General features: G+C 36.5%; 1 protein-coding gene across 1 annotated transcript in view; it reads left to right on the forward strand.

Annotated features, from left to right (window-relative positions):
- Positions 1-24,451, forward strand: part of pitpnm3 (PITPNM family member 3) — a 161,509-nt gene that overhangs the window by 8,485 nt on the left and 128,573 nt on the right. The window contains exon 2 of the mRNA XM_056473362.1: positions 20,643-20,738. Within this exon, the coding sequence (XP_056329337.1) occupies positions 20,643-20,738 (96 nt within the window). The remainder of the gene's footprint in view (positions 1-20,642; positions 20,739-24,451) is intronic.

The following is a 24,451-nucleotide window of genomic DNA, read 5'->3' on the forward strand; positions in this document are numbered from 1 at the left end:
GAAACCAACTTGACCAAAGCGACACAAAGATAAGAGTGTTTGACCGGAGTCTGCCCGATATTGTGCGCAAGCTACAAAGACAAAAGAACGTGCAGCTTGAACTCACCCAAGACCACACATTCAGTACAAGACAAAGACAAGTGAAACTTAACTTAAATGACAAGACCAGAGCAGTGCCTGGACTCTGCCTCCAACACAAGAATAAACAAGACTGAAGTGGCAGAGCCCTGACTAGTATAGTATAGTATAGTATAGTCTAGTATAAAGTATAGTATAAAGTATAGTATAGTCTAGTACATAGTATAGTAAAGTCTAGTATATAGTATATTATAGTATAGTATGTGTATAACTAAAAATAAAACATAAATAAAAAATATACACGTTTATATACTTATTATATATTTTTTGCCCCCTGAAGATTTTTTTAACACATTTCTAAACATAATCGTTTTATTAACTCATCTCTAATAACTGATTTATTTTTATCTTTGCCATGATGACAGTAAATAATATTTGACTAGATTTTTTTCTATACAACTTAAAGTGACATTTAAAGGCTTAACTAGGTTATTTAGGGTAACTAGGCAGGTTAGGGTAATTAGGCAAGTTATTGTATAACGATGGTTTGTTCTGTAGACTATCGAAAAAATATATAGCTTAAAGGGGGTAATAATTTTGACCTTAAAATGGTTTTTAAAAAATTAAAAACTGATTTTATTCTAGCAGAAATAAAACAAATAAGACTTTCACCAGAAGAAAAAATATCATCAGACATACTGTGAAAATTTCCTTGCTCTTGAAAACATGGATATATTTAAAAAATAAATAAAGAAATTCAAAGGGGGCTAATAATTCTGTCTGCAATTGTAGGTTTGTTTATGTATTTTACTTTTCATGTGCCATGTAAAAGGGATTTGACATTATAAACTTAATCTTAATTTGAGAAACAATTAATCAATTCTGCCAATTGCTTATTCTTGAACAGTGGACTAAAACATGCTGAATGTCATGGCAACGGCACACCATACAACCGCCTTTAGAGTCATCCAGTTTTCCAATCGATCAGATTTACTGCTTGTCAGAGGCATATATTGTTAACACTAACATAAAAGAGAGAAATTACAGCTTTTGCTAATTGCCTCTAAGAAATTTGGAAAAAATTCCACACATCTTCACATTTTCGCTGTAATGCTTTAAAGTTGACTTAAATATTTGCGATAATTCAATATTGAACAAATGAGTAGTTTATTTTACTTATAAAATAAAACATTTGTACTTTTTAAATGGTTAAAAATGGCTATCACACACTTACTCGTGTGATAATCACACACTTACTCATGTTGTACTTTATTTTGTCACTTTAGGTTGTTTAGCTTACGATCCAGCCTGCCATGCTCATTTACTCAATGTATTGCCAGAAGCCACGGGTATGCAATTAGTTTTGCCTATACGTTGTTTTCAACTATTAATATGTCAGTAGCTGTTGAGTTGCATTTTAGAGTCATAAATAACCCCAGTTTAAATTCATCTCTTCTTTAATGAAGTACTAAAACAATCACCTGGCTTGAGGGTGAGCAAATGAACAGCAATTTTACATTTTTTGGTAATTATGGAACTATTATTTGAAAGTGTATTGTCCATGTAATGTTAAAATTTGCTTCATTTTAAGAAAATTCATTAAAAATAGGGCAGCATCTGACATTGGATGTTTTGATTTGCTATGATATATTTTGCGATATGTATATACATTCACCAGATGACTTGAATAGCTCTATTTGGAAAGATTTCATTCATTTAGATCGACTAGGGTGATCAAGTGATCAAGGACAAACAAAGATTCAATAAACAGTGCTTAATGGTTATCTGCCCTAACAGTACTCAAATACAAATATTAAACTTAAAATAGCTTGGTCGTCATTGTATAAATAACTGTATATTGTAAATAAATATAATCCTGCGAAGTGACTTTTGTGAATGCACACATTGCGATTTCAATGCTCTAAAGATATATTGTTCAGCCCTAATTAAAATCATAAGATATGATTTTGTTTTATTCAGTGTTACCATCAGCTAATTTTTCACTTTTAATTGTGATAGGACAGTAGAGATTACAGACAGGAAAGTATTGGGAGCAGAGAGAGGGAAAGGGTCAGCAAAGGACATTGAGCCGGGAATCGAACTCGGGTCGCCGTAAGCACCATGGTGCTATATGTTGGTGCACTTAACCACTAGGCTACCAGCACCATCAGCTTATTTTAAATTAGTACAAGATTATCTTACTTCAATATGTGTAACAACAAATTTGGGTTACTGCAAAAGTAATCTAAATGTAATCCAAAAGTAGTCAGATTCGTACATTCCATAAATTCATTCATTCTTTCATTTTCCTTCAGTTTAATCTCTTATTTATCAGGGGTCGCCACAGTGGAATGAACCACCAACTATTCCAGCTTATGTTTTACGCAGTGGATGCCCTTCGAGCTGAAACCCAGTACTGGGAAACACCCATACACTCTCATTCAGACACTCTCATTCACACATTCACACACACTCGTACACTACGGTCAATTTAGTAAATCCAATTCACATATAGTGCATTTCTTTGCACTGTGGGGGAAACCAGAGCACCTAGAGGAAAGCCACGCAAACACAGGGAGAACATGCGAACTCCACTCAGAAATGCCAACTGACTCAGCCAGGATTCGAACCAGCGACTGTGCTAACCACTGAGCCACCCCATTCCATAAATATCTTTCCTTAATTTGTAATTTCTTAATTTGTGATCTGTAACCTGTTAACATATAAATTATTCAGTTCTTCAGTCATTTAGAAGGAGCTGCAGATACAAACAGCGAGTTTTCTCCAATTTTTCACAGAGAACACTCGCTCAGCAGAGGAGCCCCGGAGTGCATCTCTCCACACTAACCTGAATTCAGAGCCGTTTCAGCGAGTCAAACCCTCATGTCATGTTTGTCTATAAGTCCAGCTCTGTATGATCTCAAAGCTTCAAAGAGGTTTGATTTCCTACTGCTCAAAACTCGTTTCATTGTGTGCGCAATCAATCTGTGTGGCCATTCTTGTGGGGGAAAGAAAGAAGCTCACTGGAAAAAGAGGTCTAGGAATTGCTTAGAAACATGAATATTGCAGGAATTCATACTGGTGAAGGTCTCTGTTGAATTGGGTTGAAAGGCACTTATATAGTTGTAGTAATGCACGGTTGCATGTTTAATTTACATATGGAGGTCATGGTTGGTTCTCCAGTGGTGTATATTTAATCTCTGCCATTTAGGAAATTATTTTTAGTTGCAAATAAGCAAGTAGTATTTCTGTATGAGTTGTCAAAAGCTTTGGTTGGGAATAAAAACGAGGAATATTGATTGTGTTGTTCACAGTAGCAAGACTGAATTGCAATATTGGCTTGTTTTTGACAAACCAATTAACGTACACCTCAGTCAAGGTGGTTTCCTTGTGCTGTACTGTGCATTTGAATGAGAAAGATTTTGTTTTCTTTGGGATTTTGATTGAAGGGGTTGTGACACTGCGTAATGGTATTTCAGTAAATAGAGCTTTCTATATCTGTAGCAGTCAGAGCTCTAGATGATCTAGTATTATCTCTTAACAAACACCGCTTTTGCTTCGTGTTTCACATGTATTTTGTGTCCTGCTTGTTTTTTTCTGCCACTGAGAAAATGAAATTCTATTTTTATCCTCCGAGCCAATAATTCAGCATTTGCTTCACCCACGCAGAATAGTGCGAAATGACTGTTATTCCCGTTAAAAGCATCAAGGACGTTTCTACTTGATGAAAACTCATGAATTAATGTATCTAAGCCAAGCATAATAAGTCAAGCATCTTCCGGATCCGTTTTCAGCTTTCAAACTGTGAGATCTGCGGTGGTGTGTGGCATGAAACTTTGCGACATCATTTTCTAGAATTTTTTTCTCTCTACTATTCAGGTTTTGTTTAGATTCTGCTCTTGTAACTGGAACAGACACAGATAAATATTTTGTTATGGTACATTTATGCATTTTGCAGACGGTATTATTCAAAGAAAGAGGAGCATAAGCAGTTTTGTCAAAGAGCCTGCAGTGTTTGCGGTTTGAAAAGCCACATTTATTAGAAAGCTAGATTTGGAGACAAGCTAGAATAGTTGTATTTTTATGACCTGTACTGTATATACTACTGTTCTAAAACTATGATGTCAGTTCATTTTTACTTTGTTACAAATAATTGTTAAATATAAATACCAGTTTCTTTCAGAAAGTGATATTCATAGACGTAATCAGTAGCACAGTTTAGACAAATATAAACATGCATAACATTCATTCATCCATTTTCCTTTGGTTTAGTCCTTTTATTCATCAGTGGTTGCCAGAGCAGAATGAACTTGAACCAGCGACCTTCTTGCTGTGAGGCGACCACTGAGCCACCATGTCGCCCAACATGCGGAGCATCCTTAATATTTACTTAGCCCAAAATTGAACACTGTTATTAATTACTCACCGTCAGGTTGTTCTAATCACCTGAGACCTTTGTTCATCTTCAGAACACAAATGAAGATATTTTAGATTAAATCCGAGAGCTCTCATCCTCCATGGATAAGAAGGGTCGTGAGATGTTCAGAGTCCAGAAAAGGAACCAAAAACATTGTCAAAACATTCCATGTGATTTCAGTAGATCAACTGTATTCTGTATAACTGTATACATTAATAACAAAACTATAAAATTTTCCTTTTTAGGTGTATTGTGCAAGAATCATATTGCCTGTAGTAAACGTGCACCCAGATCTGATGAGACTGATGAACAGTTTACTGAGCTTTTAATTGAAAAGTCACAAGGATTGATTTGACAATGTTGTTTTTTCCAGAGTTTGATCTCACAGCCCTTGCTATCTATGGATTGTCAGAGATCTCTCTGAATAGATCTAATACATCTAAATTGAAAACTTAAAAAAAATGCTGGGTTCCACATAATTCATTTAAGTTGTCCCAACACAAAATGATTAACTAAAATAATAAACTTAACAAATTTAAGTGGATTGAACACAAAACAATTTAAAGTTGTCAAGAATTCTGTTTCAGCTTTTTTTAAATAAGTAGTTTGAACAAGCAGCAGAGTCATTAATTGAGTGTGTTCTGTATTATTGTAGTAAAAAAAAGTTTAAAAGTTTTTCTTAACATGGCTAATATATTAAAAACAGCACATATGTGCACTGACGCTTTGTGCCTATCTCGAGTTCATCATAGTGTTGACCCCATGGTGTTTTTTTTTTTTGGACTGATGATTTTTTGCTGATTTAAAAGAATCTGGCATTCAAACAGCACCAATACATTTTCAGAAATATATGCAAGCTCTCACTGGGGTGATCACTGAGAGTGCTTACTCCCATAGCTTCTTCTGTTGGCTTTTTTTGGATGAAGGTCTCTCTGGATTGGAACTAGACATAAGCCGGTATAAGATTCTGAAGGTATGATAACCTTGGATAAAAGTATCATGGTTTCACTGTTTGGCGGTATTGTGATTACTAGGGGTGTCAAAATTAATTGTTTCTTCTGTGCACCGCGATGGAGACGCAGACAATTCGGTATCTGTTCAGTAGAAATCAAAACCGGTTATTATGTAGTGACATCATTTATCTCATATGCGCTATGTCACCGTAGCTTACTATGGCGAGGGAGGCGAGCGCGAGGATTTACAACACTCCAACTACTTAAAAACGAAGAACCTGTGCACAGTTTTACTGCGTGTGTGTTTGCTGGACAGTCTTTCAATGACACTTTCAATGACAGCAGAAGCCCCTATTTCTCTGCGATTGAGAGAATGAAAGTAAACTCCATTTTCTCTCTCTCTCTCTCGCTCTCTCACTGTGACCCATTTGACCTGCTAGTGTGACTTTTTCTCTCCTCTCGGCTGTTACAGCGATACTTCTGGATAGAGGTCTGCATTCCCACGGCTGTACCACAGGAGCCGCGGGACCCGACCAGATGTCTTGCAGCACTGGAATAAATTTCCGAATAAAGCGCGGGAGTGGTCGGTAATTCTGGTGTAATTTGAACGAGAGTGGGTGGTCTAACAATATCGCTCTAGAGCGAGCAAGCACGTGTGTGTGTGTGTGTGTGTGTGTGTGTGTGTGTGTGTGTGTGTGTGTGTGTGTGTGAACGAGAGAGAGCGTGATTCTGTGTCACTTGTTTGGTGCCGACTATGTTTTCTGTGTGTGTGTGTGTGATTGAAAGAGAGCGTGATGCTGTGTGTTGCTGTCACTTGCTTGGTGCTGTGTGCGTGCGTGCGTGTGCGTGCGTGTGCGTGCGCGTGCGTGTGCGTGCGTGTGCGTGCATGTGTGTGCGTGTGCGTGCGTGTGCGTGCGTGTGTGTGCGTGTGTGTGCGTGTGTGTGCGTGTGTGTGCATGCGTGCGTGTGTTTATACAGACAGCTTGTCATAGTCCCCCCATATAAAACTGTGTATAGAAAGCATCGTCAATGCACCGAGATATCGAATTGAACTGAATCGATGGCATGATAATTGTAACAGAACCGAACCATGAGACCAGTGTAGGTTCCCACCTCTAGTGATTACTGCTCTAAAAAATATATTTTTTAAATTTCTGGGTAAAAAATGAAAACTTTTTTCCTGTTTAAACACTATATATATATATATATATATATATATATATATATATATATATATATATATATATATATATATATAATGTAAATACAAAAATCGTACACATACCTTACAAATGGTACAGCAGAAAATGTAAAAACTTTGACTTTTCCAAACCACGGTATACCTTGAAAATGGTTATCGTCCCATGCCTAATTGGAACATCATGAGGTAATTGATAACAGAATTTAAATGTACAGGGACAATTTTTGCTCCCCGTCTTGAATTTGTAGAACATTTTGGTGGCATTTATTTCCGCCGTCCACTGTTATTTTACGACGCTCGCAGTGATGATTTTTGTTGTCCGTTTCATTGTTTGTTAGACAAATAAAAATACTGGTCACACATAATTTATGTGTGGTTGGTAGTAAGGTAGACTACGTAATTGGTAGGAAGGTAGAAGTTGAAATATGGTATTTAGTAGGATGAGGGGTGTAGAATAAAATCATACTTTTGAAGTACTACTAAACAACCAATATCTTAATAATAGGCAGGTAATAATCCAGTACACAATAGTGAGAATTGGTACTTAAATTAAAGTTTTATTAGTTAGAACACTTCCTTACTAATTTGACATTACATATGTTATTCGTATGGGTAAGCTAACCCCAAAATGAAAAGACCTTGTGTTCTTCCAAATCCATAAGAAATTTGTATATTTTTAAATGCAATACAATTTAAACAATACGAACCTCAATGGTTTTTGCTGATGTGACACGCAGGAGCAAACCTCATTGGTTCTTGTGCAACACAAAATACTTGACTTTCATTTTGGGGTGAACTAACCCTTTAAATTGTGTAGTACATTGATACCTGTGAGCCTTTGTGCCCTGATAATGATGCTTACCACACTGCAGCAAAGCCACTAATAAAGCAAACAAGCGTGATGGTTTGTAATGCAAATGTTAGTAAAATTAGCTTTCTGCCGCTTTCAATTCTCCTCATTGGAAATTGTGAAACTATGGCAAGCAATGACAGGTTTCTTTTGGGCGGGTCAGTCATTTGGAACATTCCGAGCTGTCTCGAATATATGTGTATCAACAGGTAGAACAGAGAGAAATCTTGTTTCGTTTCTCTCCTGAAATGAGAAAACCCTAATGTATCAGTCCCATTTTCTTCTTGCTCTGGAGCTGTGAATAAAATGCTTGGAAGCTACCTGACACCTCATTACAAACGGAACAATTCAGGGCAGATTTCAGGTTCCCCTGTAATGATTGTGTTTCTGGCGAACTCTCACAATGATTTGGGCAGAGCTAAAAATAGCCCTACATGAGAGGCAGTGACAGACTCACTGCTACCCTGTGGTCCTGAGAGAGAGAGAGAGAGAGAGAGAGAGAGAGAGAGAGAGAGAGAGAGAGAGAGAGAGAGAGAGAATGACAGCCTTTTATGACCGTCTGTAGTACTGCATTCTGGCTTTGTGTCTGTTTATTGGCTAATAATGTCTCGGTTTTTTCATTGTTAGTTTGATGTGATAATTGTATGACATGTGAGAGTACATAATAGATTACCTAGAGGCTGTAGTTGGTCGTTTTAATTATATGAAACCTTTTAGTGTGGTGTATGATCGTGTAGAGAACAGGTGGTTTGTGAAACATCTGCTTTAAATAAACCTCTTCATCATTAAAGTGATTCTCAAACATCATTACTTTTGGTGGTGATTTATGAACGCAATTTGTTTGGCACATGGGAATTTTATGCATAAATATGAGAATTAAAAACTAATTAAAATATGTAGTTTATGCACAAGTGATGATACTGTGGGATTTCGTATATAGGATGACTGGTGATTTATATTTTGCACTCATTATTTTAAAGATTTTGTCTTGAGTATCTGATTTCTCCTCGGTGCTGATGTCCTTTCATTTTTTTCCATCTCACCCGTGGCGAGTTCATGCTAGAGAGTGTTTAACAAGTAAAACTGGCCACAATTTAATTTGCTTTCATTAAACTGGCAGGATATAAATTTTATATTTAATATATATTATATACTATTGTCCCTCATTGAAGAAAAAAAATTCAGCCTTTATATATTTTATCATAAAATATATAAAAGTATAAAGTTTATACTTTAGTTTATTTAGTAATGATTGTTGTTACCTGTAATTAGTTTTTTTATTTGTTTATATATTCATTTATTTATCTGCAACTGTTTTTAATTTAGATGTTCATTCATTCATTCATTACATTACCAAATTGCTGTTTAGTGTGCATTCATTTTACACAACCATAAGATTCTAAATAAATACAATATGCTGAAGACGTTGCATCTTAATTGGATCTTAATTCCCATCACTTCAGAGAGCACCTTTTTCCACATGCCGCCCATGTCATTCACACTTGGTTTAACAGCCTGACCTCATCAAGATGAGATGTCAAAAACTGATCACAACACGGAAGCGATACGACAGCACTGTCTTGTTATCAGAACATCTCGACAGTCTGTTTGCATTTTCTCAGTTATGTAAAGGTACAATTAAGATCCATCCGAGCAAGCTTTCATGCCTCATGCATTTGCAGCATCGCCTCCTTCAATCCTCGGCTGCGCTTGATGGGAGGAGGAGGAGACTCTCCACTAACCCAGTCAAGTGGCTTTGTTCCCTGCAGTTTATTCTCAATCCCCTCTTGATGTTCTGACCCTTTATGATATTTGCCCACTGTATTCTCCCCTGCCGCAGTGCTTTTACACTCATATTTTCAAGTCGTCTGCTGCAGTATAAGCAACCACACTGTTTCCATTCAACTTAGTCTGGAGGTCTCGACCCTTCTCTGAGCCACACAGTTTGATTTTGGCCATGTTTTTTTGCTGTGTATGGAATCATTTTCAGGAATATTGCCCTGTCAGCATTGCCAGTCATATCCAAAATCCCAATATTATTGATGTCACACTGGGTTTTTTGGCTTTTACCCAAGATTTGCCAAACCACAATCTTGCAGAGTAGGCTTTACTTGAAAATACAGACTTTGTCTGTTGTCGCATTGTCTGGCATGATCAGCTTTTGCATTTGTGGCCTTTTTAAACTTGTTGTTAAACAGTTCTGCTTCGTAATGCTAAGTTATTTATCATACAGATTTTTGTGTGTGTGTGTTACTGTGGCATATGTGCTGTTTCACAGCATGTGCGGTGCTGCTTTGAGCTGCCAAACTGAGGTGTTTACAAGCCACAAGCCACATATGCTGCAAGTGCGCGCTTTCTTTGGAGGATGAGATTATTCCTCAGAGTAATGTTTGTATTGTTCAAATTGACTATCCTTTCATTATGTTTGTGGCTGTTCCATTGACCTCCATTATAAATACTTTTTTGATGGCAAAGACACCAAATAATCACACATTCTTGATTGTTGGTGGTTGTTATGTTGGAAATAGGTCAATTTTGTACTGTTGATCATCAGTTGACACGATCAACCCTTTAGTGCAAAAGTTTCTGGCTTTCATATGGAGTCCTATGGAGTATAACAGCAGATTATAGACTGTGTACATAAATACACTTACTATGTTTAACATGTTCTGAGAGCTGCACATTTTGATTTTTCTCAGACATATCAATGTAAGTGAGCAAAGGTTTCTCTCGAACACACACACACAGACAATATACTCCATTTAACTCAAAAGCTAGAAACTAAGCTTTTTTTTTTTTTTTGCATTGCCGCTGATGTTCAACAGCAAAAATGACAAATTTGACCTCTTCCCAACAGGGAAAACCACCAATAATGAAGAATACATAATAATATAGTGTCATGAGTTTGCAATCAAAAAAAGCCATTATTATGGAAGTCAATGGGGCAAACACAGCCAGTAACATAACAAAAGGGTAGTGGATTTGCCCAGAGTGTGTTGTTGAGTTTTTGAAATATTTCAAAGCATTTTTTCAAAATGTGTCCAAATAAGATTTGTCACCAAAAATCATTTCCATTGCTGAAACGCAGAGAAAGTTTTGGCCAAATTAAGTCTCGAAATCACCCCAGAATGGATGAAAATATCCCCATCAGCACACTAGGGTTAATGAAATAACTGATTGAGAGCTATTTGTTTTGTTGTTCTGAATTTTTTTTTTCAGACAATCCATCAGTGATGAATTGAAAATGTATGAAATATTTTATCACATTTTTAATTTTTATTGTGATAAAAACTGCCTCAACTGCCTGCTCTACCAAATGGTTGACCATATTTGGACTGTTTTAAATAATGACTGTTGAAGTCATTTAAAGAATGACTGTTTTAAATAATGGTTTATACACACAGCATTGTTGGTTTACAAGAAAATTAAACATAATCCTGTTGCACTACTACACTTGATTTTGGTTTTATTAAAAAAAACAAAAACAAAAAAACAAGAAAACATGTTAAATGAGAATCTGAAATATTTTATGGCATACTTAAAATAAAAGGTGATTTAGTGTTTAAAATGTTTTATTTTGAATATATTTTTAAATAAATTGGTCTTAAACTTCATATTTTTTTGATTTTCATAGTATATATATTAATTTTGGTATATTTACTATAAACTGACATATCAATTACTTGATAAAGGGTTGATATATTAGAAATTATGGGATGTGTTGGATAAAAATGTATTGAGTGTGTGAACTAGTGACATTAGAAGAAATGCAATCCAAAGAATTTTGTCTTGGTGCAGCAGTTAAAGACACAACATGTAATTTTTACTGCTAGAAGGCTAGTATTAACAACAAATGAAGGTGTAGTTTAATGATGTGGTGATTGAGTGTTTACGGATGAAGTACAGTATTCTTGAACTTATTATCATGGTATGAAGCAGAGTAAGGCTGAAAGCCACAGAAGTAAAATTGCTTATGAGAGTAGTCACTAGTGTGACGGGGCATCTGAACTATTCTGTTTCATCTGAACCGGTTATTCCAGTCGGGATCACGTGGTAAAGCAGCAGCAGCGCTGTTTTATCATTCTAAATAAATTTTAGGGTTCTGTTATAATGCTTTTCTGTGGGATATAAACAAATCAAAGCATATTTGCTTTTCCCTGTTCTCTATAAAACCAAACCGGAAATCGAGGGTGTTTGACATCATTAACATGACGTTGCGTGAGACTAGTTAAAACAGCTTATTTCTCTAGATTTAAACATTCTTCAAAACACTTTGGATAATGTAAATACACATGTCAGCAAATAAATAACACTTTTCTAGTGTTTTTATTGGGGATTTTTTAAATGAAAACATAGTACATGTTGTGCCTTTAATTTCAGACCAATACCAGATTATTTATGCATATGAACAATGCTTTAATCCAAGGTACAGATGTTGCATTGAAGGTACACATCAGTTTGTTGTTGCTAGCATATTCCTTCTCTATTAGAGCTGTTTAAACATTATGAATATACTAAGTGGGTTATTCACCCATGTTTCACTTGGTAAGAGATCTCATACAGAAATCAAATCGCTCAAAAAGGCTCTTTGATGTTAACCATCACTTATCATAGAACAGTGAAGCTATTGTATGTCACAGGGGAGTGATCCATGCCATCCTAAAATCAGACGTTTAGACCTGGCAATCATAGAATCACATTATTTTCCAACAAGCATGCCATTATTTTTTGCCATTCCCTTCTCAAGACACACACACAACCTTATAACCTGTGCAGTGAGCTAATGGGAGCTTTCTGATGTTATATTGCTCTCTACACTTTTCTATAGAGGGTTTTTAACATGGGTCTGATAAACAAATGAGTGGAAATGGTGGAGTAGCTTCTTGAGTGCCTGGAGAACCGGGTGAAGCTGAAGAGGAGAAGATGAATGGATTGAAGGTTAACGAAAAAAGGGAGAAAGCCCATGGGAGGGTGAGATATAGAGATTAAAAAAAGAAAGAAAAGAGAAAGACCGAAAGAAAGAGAAAGCAAGCAAGCTAGCAGAATTGCTGGAGGAAAGCAGCTTCTATCTGGCAGAGATTATGTTTTTGATTAAGAGCAAGTCTCTCAGCGAGTCGTGTCATGAGTGAGAAAAAGAAACTGCCATTTTTGTACTGTGCTGCTCCTTGGAGAGGGGACACATCAAAACTCCATATCGACCCCAATCACGATATCTAACCCAGCACTCAAAACTCACAACTCCATCTAAAATTAGACACTGGTTATGGAGCATACAAATATCTGTCGGAATGGGTTTTATACAACAAACCAATAAACACGTAAGAAAATTAGGAAATTATACCACAGAATTCACTATTTTATTTACACTTAAAAGGTTTACAGTGTATTTAAAAAGGCTCCTTTAATTCATTTTACACTTTCATCTCTTAAATGTGCAATGTAGCTATTTTTAAAATAAATTCCACAAATAAAATTTTTTCCCTTTACTTTTGTCTGCTTTTGACTTAACGCTGTGTGTATTTGACAGTTTATGCAAAAGTATACATAAAGGTTTGCCTGACACTCAGAGAACCACATAAAGTATCAGTTTGTGTGTGTGTGTGTGTGTGTGTGTGTGTGTGTGTGTGTGTGTGTGTGTGTGTGTGTGTGTGTGTGTGTGTGTGTGTGTGTGTGTGTGTGTGTGTGTGTGTGTGTGTGTGTGTGTGCATGTAAACTGCATCAACTAGTAGTCTAAAAAGCAAATATATCGGCCAAATAATTGTGTGCAAAATACAGTCACTCTGACAGGATTTTGTGTGATTTAAAGGTACTTTAAAATGCATTGATACAATATGCTAAATTGTTATATCTCAATAACAATGACTCAATATCATTGGCTTAGGTAAGTGCAAAAGATCTTCAGAAATGTTTTATAGGTTCATTTACAATCCTAGGAGTTGGCCCTAATATAAAATGCTTGATTTTTGACCATATTTAAGAGGATTATGAATATTAATGAGCTCTGCTTTGTCGCTCCACGGCTCTCTCTCTCTCTCTCTCTCTCTCTCTCTCTCTCTCTCTCTCTCTCTCTCTCTCTCTCTCTCTCTCTCTCTCTCTCTCTCTCTCTCTCTCTCTCTCTCTCTCTGTATTTGTTGCACATTTCACAATACAAACGTTAAACTAACAAAAGATACATTTAAACAAATTAGATGCCTCTTTAGGGGACACTGAATAAATTATTGGGTCACACTTTACTATAAGGTTTCATTAGTTAATGTATTTGCTAACATTAATTATGAACAATAAATACTTGTAGAGCATTTACTAATCATATTTTTAACATTTACTAATGCTTCATTAAAATCCAAGTTCATGCTTGTTAACATTAATCAACTAACATGAACAAATACTGTTATGTATTGTTCATTGTTTGTTTATGTTAGTAAATGTATTAGCTAACATTAACTAACACAACCTTATTGTAAAGTGTTACCAATTATTGTACTGGTCATTTATGATACACACACTCACTAAATATGTGTTTAGCGAGGATAATAGTACATTCAGTATAACAGCACAGAGATTTGAAGGAAATTATGAATTGAGACCAAAGTCGTTTTCTCTTTAGAGCTCAAAGCTGAATTTTAGTTTTTAATTAAACCCCAACTTTATAAGAGCATTACGTATTTTTATATGAACACTTCTTTGAGCTTGCACTCAATTTCATCTAATCCCCTTGTAGTTGAAGACACAATTATCTTACCTTGGACCAAATGATGCATTCTTTGTGTGCTTTTATAGAAACAAAAAAATGTATGTGTATTTTTTTTTTTTTGTTGTATTTTTTTTGCAAATGTATCATTCTTGAAACCATACTCATTTCATGGCTGAAGTACATTCTCTTCCCAGCCAGATTTGTTGTTCTGCTGTTTTAGTGCAAAAGCATCTCCTGCATGACTTGCCAGACTGAAGTCAGCCAAACGATGCCACTAGTAATGAGATCTATCTCGCTTCAGCTATGCACTGGGTTTTAATATTTCTTTGATTATAGCTTGTGAAACCATGACCACCTCTGTTCGTGGTTGAAACCATTCATGTTTTCTAATGCGTTCTTCCTTGAGCCAAAAAATGTAAACCTTTCCTGTTTCTCAGCCTGCATTCCAGGGTGATTTATAGACGAATGTGATTAGAAATGGGAAAATGGGAGCGCTGAATAGACTCAATTAGAGATGCTTTAATGCAGGAGCTGAGGTTATGTCTACACTCCCGTCTCTCAAGACGAGCCTCACTGGACTCCCTCATTCAGAATAATCTGCGCCTCTTTATCTCCTGTGTAAATCTATTTAGCAAGCTTTAAAAGCCATTTCTCAATGCTTAGACGACATTAATGAAACAGTCCCCCCCTGCCCTCCTGTGTCCCAAAGGAAAAAGCATTTAATCTCCATCAACATATTTAAAATCTACTGCATGCATCTTGGTCCTTTCTGTGATTTACCACTGCTTATTTATGGTAATTAATTGAGTATTTATACTTTTATGATCGCAAAGTGGAGTTTTAGGGTAATTATAGGTCTTTGACAGGTTATGTCATGTTAAAAGTAATTTGGTCAGTCATTACAATGGACTGCATGTAGAAAGATCAATCACATCATTTGGAATTTTTATGGAAAATACCTTTCATTATTGAATTCCATTGAATTATTTGTACTTTTGTACTGCCTCATAAAATTAAAGGCATACTTCACCCAAAATATTTTTTTTCTCCATTTACTCCAAAGGTTCCAAACCTTTGAGTTTTTCTGTAAGCTTGAAGATAAATTACATTGACTAGATAGATAAGTAAAATGTTGGCAACCAGTAGCTATGGATGTCCAAAATAAGTAAAAAACAAATACGGACTTAATTAAAGTCATTATGCACCAACCGGCCACTTTATTAGGTACACCTTACTAGTGCCGGTTTTGACCCCCTTTTGCCTTCAGAACTGCCTTAATCCTTCGTGGCATATAATTCAAGAAGGTACTAGAAATATTCCTCAGAGATTTTGGTTCATATTGACATGATAGCATCACAGTGTTGCTGCAAATTTGTCGGCTGCACATCCATGATGCGAATCTCCCCAAAGGTGCTCGGTGGATTGAGCTCTGGTGACTGTGGAGGCCATTTGAGTACAGTGAACTCATTTTCATGTTCGAGAAACCAGTCTGAGATGATTTGCGCTTTATGCCATGGCACATTATCCTACTCGAAGTAGCCATCAGAAGATGGGTACACTGGTCATAAAGGGATGGACATGGTCAGCAACAATACTCAGGTAGGCTGTGGTGTTGACATGATGCTCAATTGGTACTAATGGGCCCAATGTGGAACAAGAAAATAGCCCCCACACCATTGTACCACCAGCCTGAATTGTTAATACAAGGCAGGATGGATCCATGTTTTCATGGTGTTGAGGTTTGCATTGGGTTGCCGCCATGTGATTGGCTGATTAGAAATTTGCGTTAATGAGAAGTTGGACAGGTCTACCTAATAAAGTGACCAGTGTAACATAGTCAGGGTACAACGGAGTTGAGGATCCAAATCAGTTTATTTGAGAGAATAGTCTGGCAGGCAACGGTCAAAACAGGTACAAACTGGATCATATAGACAATCCAAAGAGCGTTGTCAAAAACAGACAAGAGATTGGTGCAGGCAGCAAACAGGATAAACAATAATCAAAACATGGGTCAAAATACGGGAAGGCCAAACAAGAAATAACGTTTTAAAATACACGGAGTCTTGTTTTCTGTAAGTATGTCGTGTATGTCAAAGTGAGGTGTATAAATACTCCAATTAGCCTTCATGAGCTACAGTACAGCTGTGTGCAAGTAATCAGTGATCTGGAACTGGTGTGTGTGTGAGCTGACTGATGGGAAATGAAGTGCAGTTCAGTGGCAGAATTGCAGTTCGGGTAATAGTGAATGTTTTCCAGCAATCTGCAACGGCTAGATCACTGGCGTCTGTGACAATTTACCTAACCAATGTACCTAACCCAAAAATTTTTTATGAAAGCCATTCTGTAATAGATTGTTTTTCAACAAAAATTGGAGTACAACAAGCATAAATTAAAATAAATTGCAGTTGAATTTAATAGTTTGGGCTCTGTAAATGTTGCCTGTAATATCATAGTAATGTGCAATTAATTGGGTACCCTATTATTCATAGTTTTATCCGAGATAGATTTTATTTTTTTGTAATTATAATTAAATTGTTTTAAAGACAGAGCCATGGTATGTTCAGCAAAGCTATTTTTGAATAAAAGAAAATAAACAGCCAATTTTATTTTAGGGATTTACTGAACTATACCTTTTGTGCACAGTTACCCTGTTATACATATTCTGTGTGGTTGCAGTGTGTAAATATTACATAATGTCAACACTTTGAAGCTCTTTAATGCCTTCATGAAGTTCAGTGATGGCTCATATGGTGACTTATCTCTAGACGTCGTCTGGCAGGACTTGGAAGGTGCTGCGGTCTCAGTAGGGTCCAGACAAAGGCCCTGGGAATGAAAGCAGATTGCTGTTGACGCTGCTGTCAAATGCATCATGATTTTAATGGAAAGCTCGGAAGGCTGAGATACTCATCTCCATAGGGCGCATTAATAGTGCCAACTTTTGACCCGCTGGCTTCGAGGGAGAGATGAAAAGCTCATTAAATCCTGCACGGTGATGTCAGGGTTCAGCAGTCAAAGAGACCGAATAAAAACAGTGCAGCTACAGCGAGCCCCAGTAATGGAAGGTGAGACCTTACAGTTTGAGCAGAGCGAACAGAATCCAGGCACAGGACGTCACAGAGAAGAGAACTTGACAGCTTTGGTGTCACTTCTTGAGTAATGCCTACCAAGTGCGCAAAGTTATTTACTATGGCATGCTGATATTGGTTCTTCATGATTAATCTCTTGTGCTGGCATTTTTCTTCATTAGTAAGTCGCTTCTGCTAACTGAATCAATACAAATGAAATTCTGTAAGCGATTACAGTTGGATTTCTTTGTTGTACTTGTTTCAGTGTGCTTTGATTTTAAGCCATATGAATGCAGCAGTGAGCTTGCTAAGCCCAACTACATGAATTACTGGATTTACATATTACTTATAATGCAATATGATTTAATGCTTTGAGTAAAGAGGCAATTTGCTGAGCTATAAAGCGTCAAAAATCCCCATCGCTATATGTTCACTCACAATGACGCAGATCTATAATTATTAAATCATGGCCCACTTAATATGATTGGGAGAGGATAACTTTCGTTTGACTTATGCTGATTTGTAATTTGCATTATTGCCGCTATCTGTCATTAGATTAGAAAGTTATTAACTTTAGATTTAAACAGCCCAGGGCTCCAATGATTATTGGGACACGTTGTTCCAAAAGGCCCAGATTATTGTGACTATGCTTCGTGAGCATGTCATCCGTTGGAAATAATTTGGTGAAGATCATTTTTATGCCATCTGTAATAATGAGTTGTGCAAATATGGGTAATGCAGTAGCTGTCATAATTGGCTGGGAGATTCATTTTGTGTTAAAGACAGAATGCAATTCAGATGTCATCTTAACAGCAAAAAGGTGTCAGACCGCACAGTTTTGATTTTGCACATGAAGAACAATTTCACAGGTAAGACTAGAGGTGGAAGAAACCTGATTTTGCTTTGTTTAACTTTTGAGGGAAATAAATTAGTTCCTGTTTTAGACTAGGGTCTAACCTACAGCACAAAATGAACCACAAGTGGTGTTAGTGTATGTTGATTGGACTATTGGAGGCCACACGAAACACCAGCTGATTGTTTACAGTGTTACAAGACATAAATATACAGTAAGGTCTTTTTTTAATCACATTATTATATGACTACTTTCCCTCTCTGTTATCACGAAACCCATAACAAAAACACAGCTTGGTCATGGCATCCTCCATCTTTCAGTTGTTGATTTGTTCAGTGCTTGATTTGATGTTGCTGCAAGCCAGGGAACATAATTTCACAGTTGTTTGTGATGGTGCAAATATAACCAGGAACCAGGAGTTTGGACTAGGCATGGGCTGGTATAAGATTCTGACGGTATGATAACCTTGGATAAAAATATCACATTTTCACAGTATCACGATATTGTGATTACTGCTCTAAATTATGTTATTTTTAAACATCTGGATAAAAAAACAAAAAAAAAAAATCCCTTTTAAAACGATATATTCAATTTTTTGTTAGATTTCTAATATTTTGGAGCAGTAAACATGTCAGGCTAAATAATTCAAATGAATCATTGACTTCTGCTGTCTTTATTAGTTTCAAACACAGATTTCTTTACAGTTTAAAATGGCATCTTTGGATATTTTTTTCTGCTGGAGATACTGTTGTCTTAAAAAAAATTAAAATAAATGTAAATTAAAAAAACTTACTCCTACATTAGGAACGGTATTACAGAAAATGTTGGCGGTTTTAAAACCCTGACTTTTCTAAACCGTGGTATACCTTGAAAACGGTTATCGTCCCTGCCTAGTTTGGACAACCAGCCTGGTGGCTAGATCCTATAGATTAATTCCTATAACTACTTGGTGCAATGTTTGACATTTTTAGGAAATAGCTTTTTGAAAATCAGAAATGCTGGCTTTCATACAGTAAACGACAATACTGAGGTAGGTTGTGTCATTTAAACAAGGCATAGTTGGTAATAAGGAGCTCTAAGCATCCCAAGAAAATATGTCCATAAATCCAAAACCAACAGGCTGAGTTGTTGATACAGCTCAACACAGGTCAATGCTTTCATGGTGCTTATGTCAAATTCTGACCCTACCATAAGAATGTAGCAACAGAAAATGACTCATCTGACAGTCAACCCTACCAATGTATTTTTGCTCACTTTTGGTGATTCTGGTGTTTATTTATTAAACTATTTATTTAGTATCCTATAATTTATTTATTTGTATTATTTGTAATAGAGTCCTTGTAACTGGGTGTTTTTAGGAAAGCATCTATATTCACCGGCCACTTTATTAGGTACACCTTTGGGATGTGGTGGAATGGGAGATTGGCATCATGGATGTGCAGCCAACAAATCTGTAGCAACTGCGTGATGTTATTATGTCAATATGGACCAAAGTCTCTGAGAAATATTTTCCAGTACCTTGTTGAATCTATGCCATGAAGCATTAAGGCAGTTCTGACAGCAAAAGGGGGTCCAACCCAGTATTAGTAATGTGTACCTAATAAAGTGTCCGGTGAGTGTAGCTATTGTATTTAGAGAGGTAAGAGTCTGTTTTCTACAGGTGGTTTGTCAAGCCCAATCACCTGTGTGAAGCACACTCAGTATTGTGCAAGGTTTTCTCAGAAATAATTCATTGTGCGTTTAGAGATGCTCTTCTGTAGACCTTGGTTGGAACGAGTGTGGTTCTATTTAGATCCCTTGCATCAACATAGAATTTTCCCATTTTCTTTTTCTGACACTAGTAAAGCTATTGATGGTTGTTCCAGTTGATCACATTTTCTAAAATTCAACAAACAGGCCAATTTTAAAGTCTTTTAAACAGCAATTTTCCCCATTCAGATGCATATTTTGAATAGTAGGTTGTCTTTACCACACAGGTGAATAGCTGTATCTAATGAAGTGGCCATATAAACTGACACAATATAATAATTTAGATCAATATGTTTTTAAGATCAATAGAAATAACTTCTAACCAGACATCTTAAAAATATAGTTAAAAAAATGTTGGAAACCAGTAACCATTGACATCTGTAATAGGAACAACAAATCCTTTGGAAGTCAGTGTTTAACAGTTTCCAATATTATTCAAAGTATCTTCATTAATGTTCAACAGAACTTTTTAAAAGAATTCAAGAGAGAGTAAATGATGACAGAACTTTCTATTTTGGGTGAACTATCCCTTTAAGTATAAACTCCGATCGCCTTTGGATTTCCATGATCTCAATTTTTACGCATTTCCACATTAGCCAGTCTTAATTAAAAAAGCATGCTTATAATTAATTCCCAAACGCTCCATTCCTCTAGATGTTTTCACGTTGTAATATTAAATAATGCTGTCATCATGCAGGTCTAATTAATTAGTCACACAATGCTTGGTAATTGCACCTGTGACCTTTGGTTTGATGGTATCTTTCTCTTGTTCTTCCCCTTAGCGAACCTCCGCAAGCACAGCGCTTCTCACTGGCGCATGCAGAACATCGCACAGGAATCTGTTGACAGCTCGGATGATGAGTTTTTTGATGCCAGAGGTAAGTGTCACGGATTTCCCACCCTTTGTAATAACCTGATGGCTTCAGCTCTTCGGCATCTGTGCCCTCCTCCTCTCTCTTCCTTGCATCCTTTCTTTTTATGTCCATCATATGTTATGTATTATTGGCGCTAGGGTTGCACGATTCTGGCAAAAATGTGAATCACAATTTTTTTGCTTAAAATCAAGATCAGGATTTTCTCATAATTCTTTAAATGTAAAATAAAAGATAGTATGATTAGCCTATTATTATTGTTAATTCTCAAACATATTGTAAAACAACAATGATAATAATAGGCCTATGTGTAGGTCTACTGTTGCTTAAAATGCTAAATTTTGTATAGTCATTATGGTGGACTTGAACAGACTTTCAATATGTCCTGTTTGTTAATTCACAGTAAAATGATGGCATCAGAACATAACTATTTATAATTCTGAAGTTGATTTATTATGTTTAAGGTATGTGCTTGTCATCTGTCATTGACAACATTATTAGACCATTTGTCTTCACTGGTAAAATTAGAATTTTGTCATCATCAGATTCCTTCTTGCATTATATTCAACATTTATAGGCTAGGGTTGTTATACTGACATGGTAATCATTCATTTACATGCACAACACTATGGGCCCTATCATACACCCGGCCCAAGGCGCGACACAATTGTTGTTTGCTAGTTTCAGCTCGGCGCAAGAGTCGATTTGTTGTGTTGCGCCACGATGTTTAAATAGCAAATGCATTTGCGCTCATATGTGCGCCCATATACGTTCTGGTCTAAAAAAGGAGGCATGTTGAGGCGCATTGCTGGCGCGTTGCTATTTTGAAGAACTTAAACAGAAGGTTCAATAGACCAGATCAAAGCTGGTCTATTGTCCATAGCAGAGCACGTTAGTTGTGCGCCTCGCTTACACATTGCTTAGTACACACAGGATGTACTGCAATAAGCAAATATCTTTACAAATGAAAAAGAATTAAAGGATTAAAATATTACAAAAATTATTATTTTCTAGCCTACATAAATATAAAAACCATACTTTTATGCCTTCTTCATCTCGGGGGGCTTTTTCAGTTTATTCATAACAATTTGCTTTTGTATAATGTTATCATTATTAGCAGCATTATTCATTATAAGCATATTTCTATTTGTTTTATCAAAATCAAGCTTAGATTTGCCCACCTGTCAGGTTTTAGACCATATGGGGCACAGCATCAGTTTTTGAACACACTACGTTATTATTCTTCATTTATTCGTTTGCTGGAAATTAGAACTGAATTTATAAATTGTTTTGAAACAAATCTTTGCGCTTAACAAACTAAATTAATTATAAATAGACTAATAGATGTCTGTGCGTATACAACATCTCCCTATCCACGAGAGTTAAAGCAAATGTAAACAATGATTAGGCTCATCTCTCATTCTCGCGCTGTAGATGCTCTGTTTAACTGTTTTCTCTCTAGTGAAGTGTTCAATTTTTCCACTTACAAAGTCCGCCATGTAAATAGCAAATGCGCTATGGCGTGGCACAACTGGCTCTTAAAGGGAATAGGAGATGAGGTTTATTCTCAAAACACACCTATAGCTCATTAAGAGAATAAGCTCAACCCTGTTAGACCATGCGCCACGGTGCAAAGTGGATTTTTCCGTCCTTATATTAGCAAAAGTGGATTCTGACACACCCTTAATGCGTTTGCGCCCTGCGCTTCGGACTTTGCACATGGATCGTCAAAATAGAGCCCTATGTGAAAGAAAAAAACATATCAAATGCTTGTCGTAATCATAACTGTAAATTGTGATATGCTCATTTAAATGATGTGCGCACAGGTTTCACTTTCACTTCCTAGTGCGGCTCATGGCTGCTGTCACTGTGAGAAAAAACACATACATGCAAATTAAACCTCCCGCACGGCTCTCAAACGATCGCTCTGTGCAACAAACGCACGCATGCATTCTTGGTAGTAATGTAAACAAACAGCTGGCGGTCAGCTCACGTGTGATTTTGCGGCTGCGAATACATCATTACAGAAATGACATTTTTGGGTGAATTATACCTTATAAATACAGTATGTGACACTTTTAACACCATTTAAAGGTGTCAACGTTGCTGTGAAGACTTGTGCGACTGCCTTGCTTCTCTCCTGACCTTAAAAATATAATTGGCTGAATCGCAGAAAAGCTGAATTAAGATCGTGTGTAGGGTCGAATCGAGATCGTGATCTTTTTTCAATTAATCGTGCAGCCCTAATTGGCACCATACATCATTGTGGGTGTATTCCTCAAAATCTACAACATTTCAGCTGCAGGCTTCTAAGGCTTTACTTTTGCTGAATCCAAAGGCTTTCTGTTATTGTGATGTAGATTTTGGTGATGTGCTGCGTGTGATTGAACAGTCTACTGAACTAGTCTTGATTTAATGTTATCTGCTGTAGTGGGGTCTAAATAGCAACTCTTTACAAATCAGCAGGGCTGTATGATTTTTGTGATACAGAAAATGCAGGCGTATTTGTAAAATCTAGGTTGTGTGTCCAACAAAAGAATTTCTAGCCTGTTGAAAACTGCAATTCACTTCTGAAAATGTCTTGCTGTGGATGTTTGAGAACTTTTCTGTGGTGCAGCATTTTTTTCCCATTGGTTCAGATGCTTTTGTTTGTTAAATGGCATTTCTTTTGCACATTTTTTCATATTTTTTCTTCCATGTTTTGATTCTGAAGATAATTATAATATTATAATTAGTGGTGGGCCGTTATCAGCGTTAACGTGCTGTGTTAATGTGAGACTCTTATCGGGCGATTTAAAAAAATATCGCCATTAATCTATTCTCAAACCTGGGTTGTGAGCTGGGTCTGTTCTATGCAAGCTATGATGACTTTTACCTTGATATTTTAGCGCGGATGTATACCTGACCAAATTGCACTGTAGGTGGCGAGAACAAGGTTTCGAACCTGTGTGTATTCCTACTGTGAAATTACCACATTAAACGTGACGTGCTAACATGGATGCAGTTCACTAGAGTGAATCTGATTAATGTTAGCTCCACATCTAGCTATCAGGCACCTGTAGAGTTTATGCGTTCGAGTAAAACTTCTACAAATAAAATGGACCGGGAGCTTTTTAAAATGAATGACAGTGATTTGAAAGTCAAACCGGTGAGCCGTCTGACAAAAAAGTGCACTTCTGAATCAAATCAGCAGGATGCCCTTCTGGATCTTTAACTTGCTTTGAAGACACTACTGACTACGCTTACATGGACATTTGTAATCAGGTTATTTGCCATAATAAACAATAATATAATTAAGGTGTTTACATGAAGTGCTTTCATGTAAGAGTTTCCTGTAATTTTGGGTGGCTTTAACTGCAGTTCGGCAGTTTCACTATCACTCATGAACATTTCATTCATGCCCCTGTGTCAAACTGGGGTATTAGATGAGGAGTAAATAAGGAGTAAGGACTGATGAGAGTTTTATGGATTTTTATAACGCACGGCGAATAGAAAGAAAAAAACTTCTGCATTCTACGATGTGTGTGTGCGGTCCTTTACTGACATCCACGTGTGTGGATTGTCAGAAAATATGTCCAAAAGTCCTACATGATTGTAATAGTTTGCTTGCGGTGTTTACTTCAATAATTCCATTAATATATGCGTACTTCACATCTAAATTCCATTTCTGTTTATTTCTATTCCATTTTCTGTTTAGTTCAGTTATGACTTTAGTCGGA

The sequence above is a fragment of the Danio aesculapii genome, chromosome 15 (genome assembly GCF_903798145.1).
Source record: "Danio aesculapii chromosome 15, fDanAes4.1, whole genome shotgun sequence".
Lineage (NCBI taxonomy): Eukaryota > Metazoa > Chordata > Actinopteri > Cypriniformes > Danionidae > Danio > Danio aesculapii.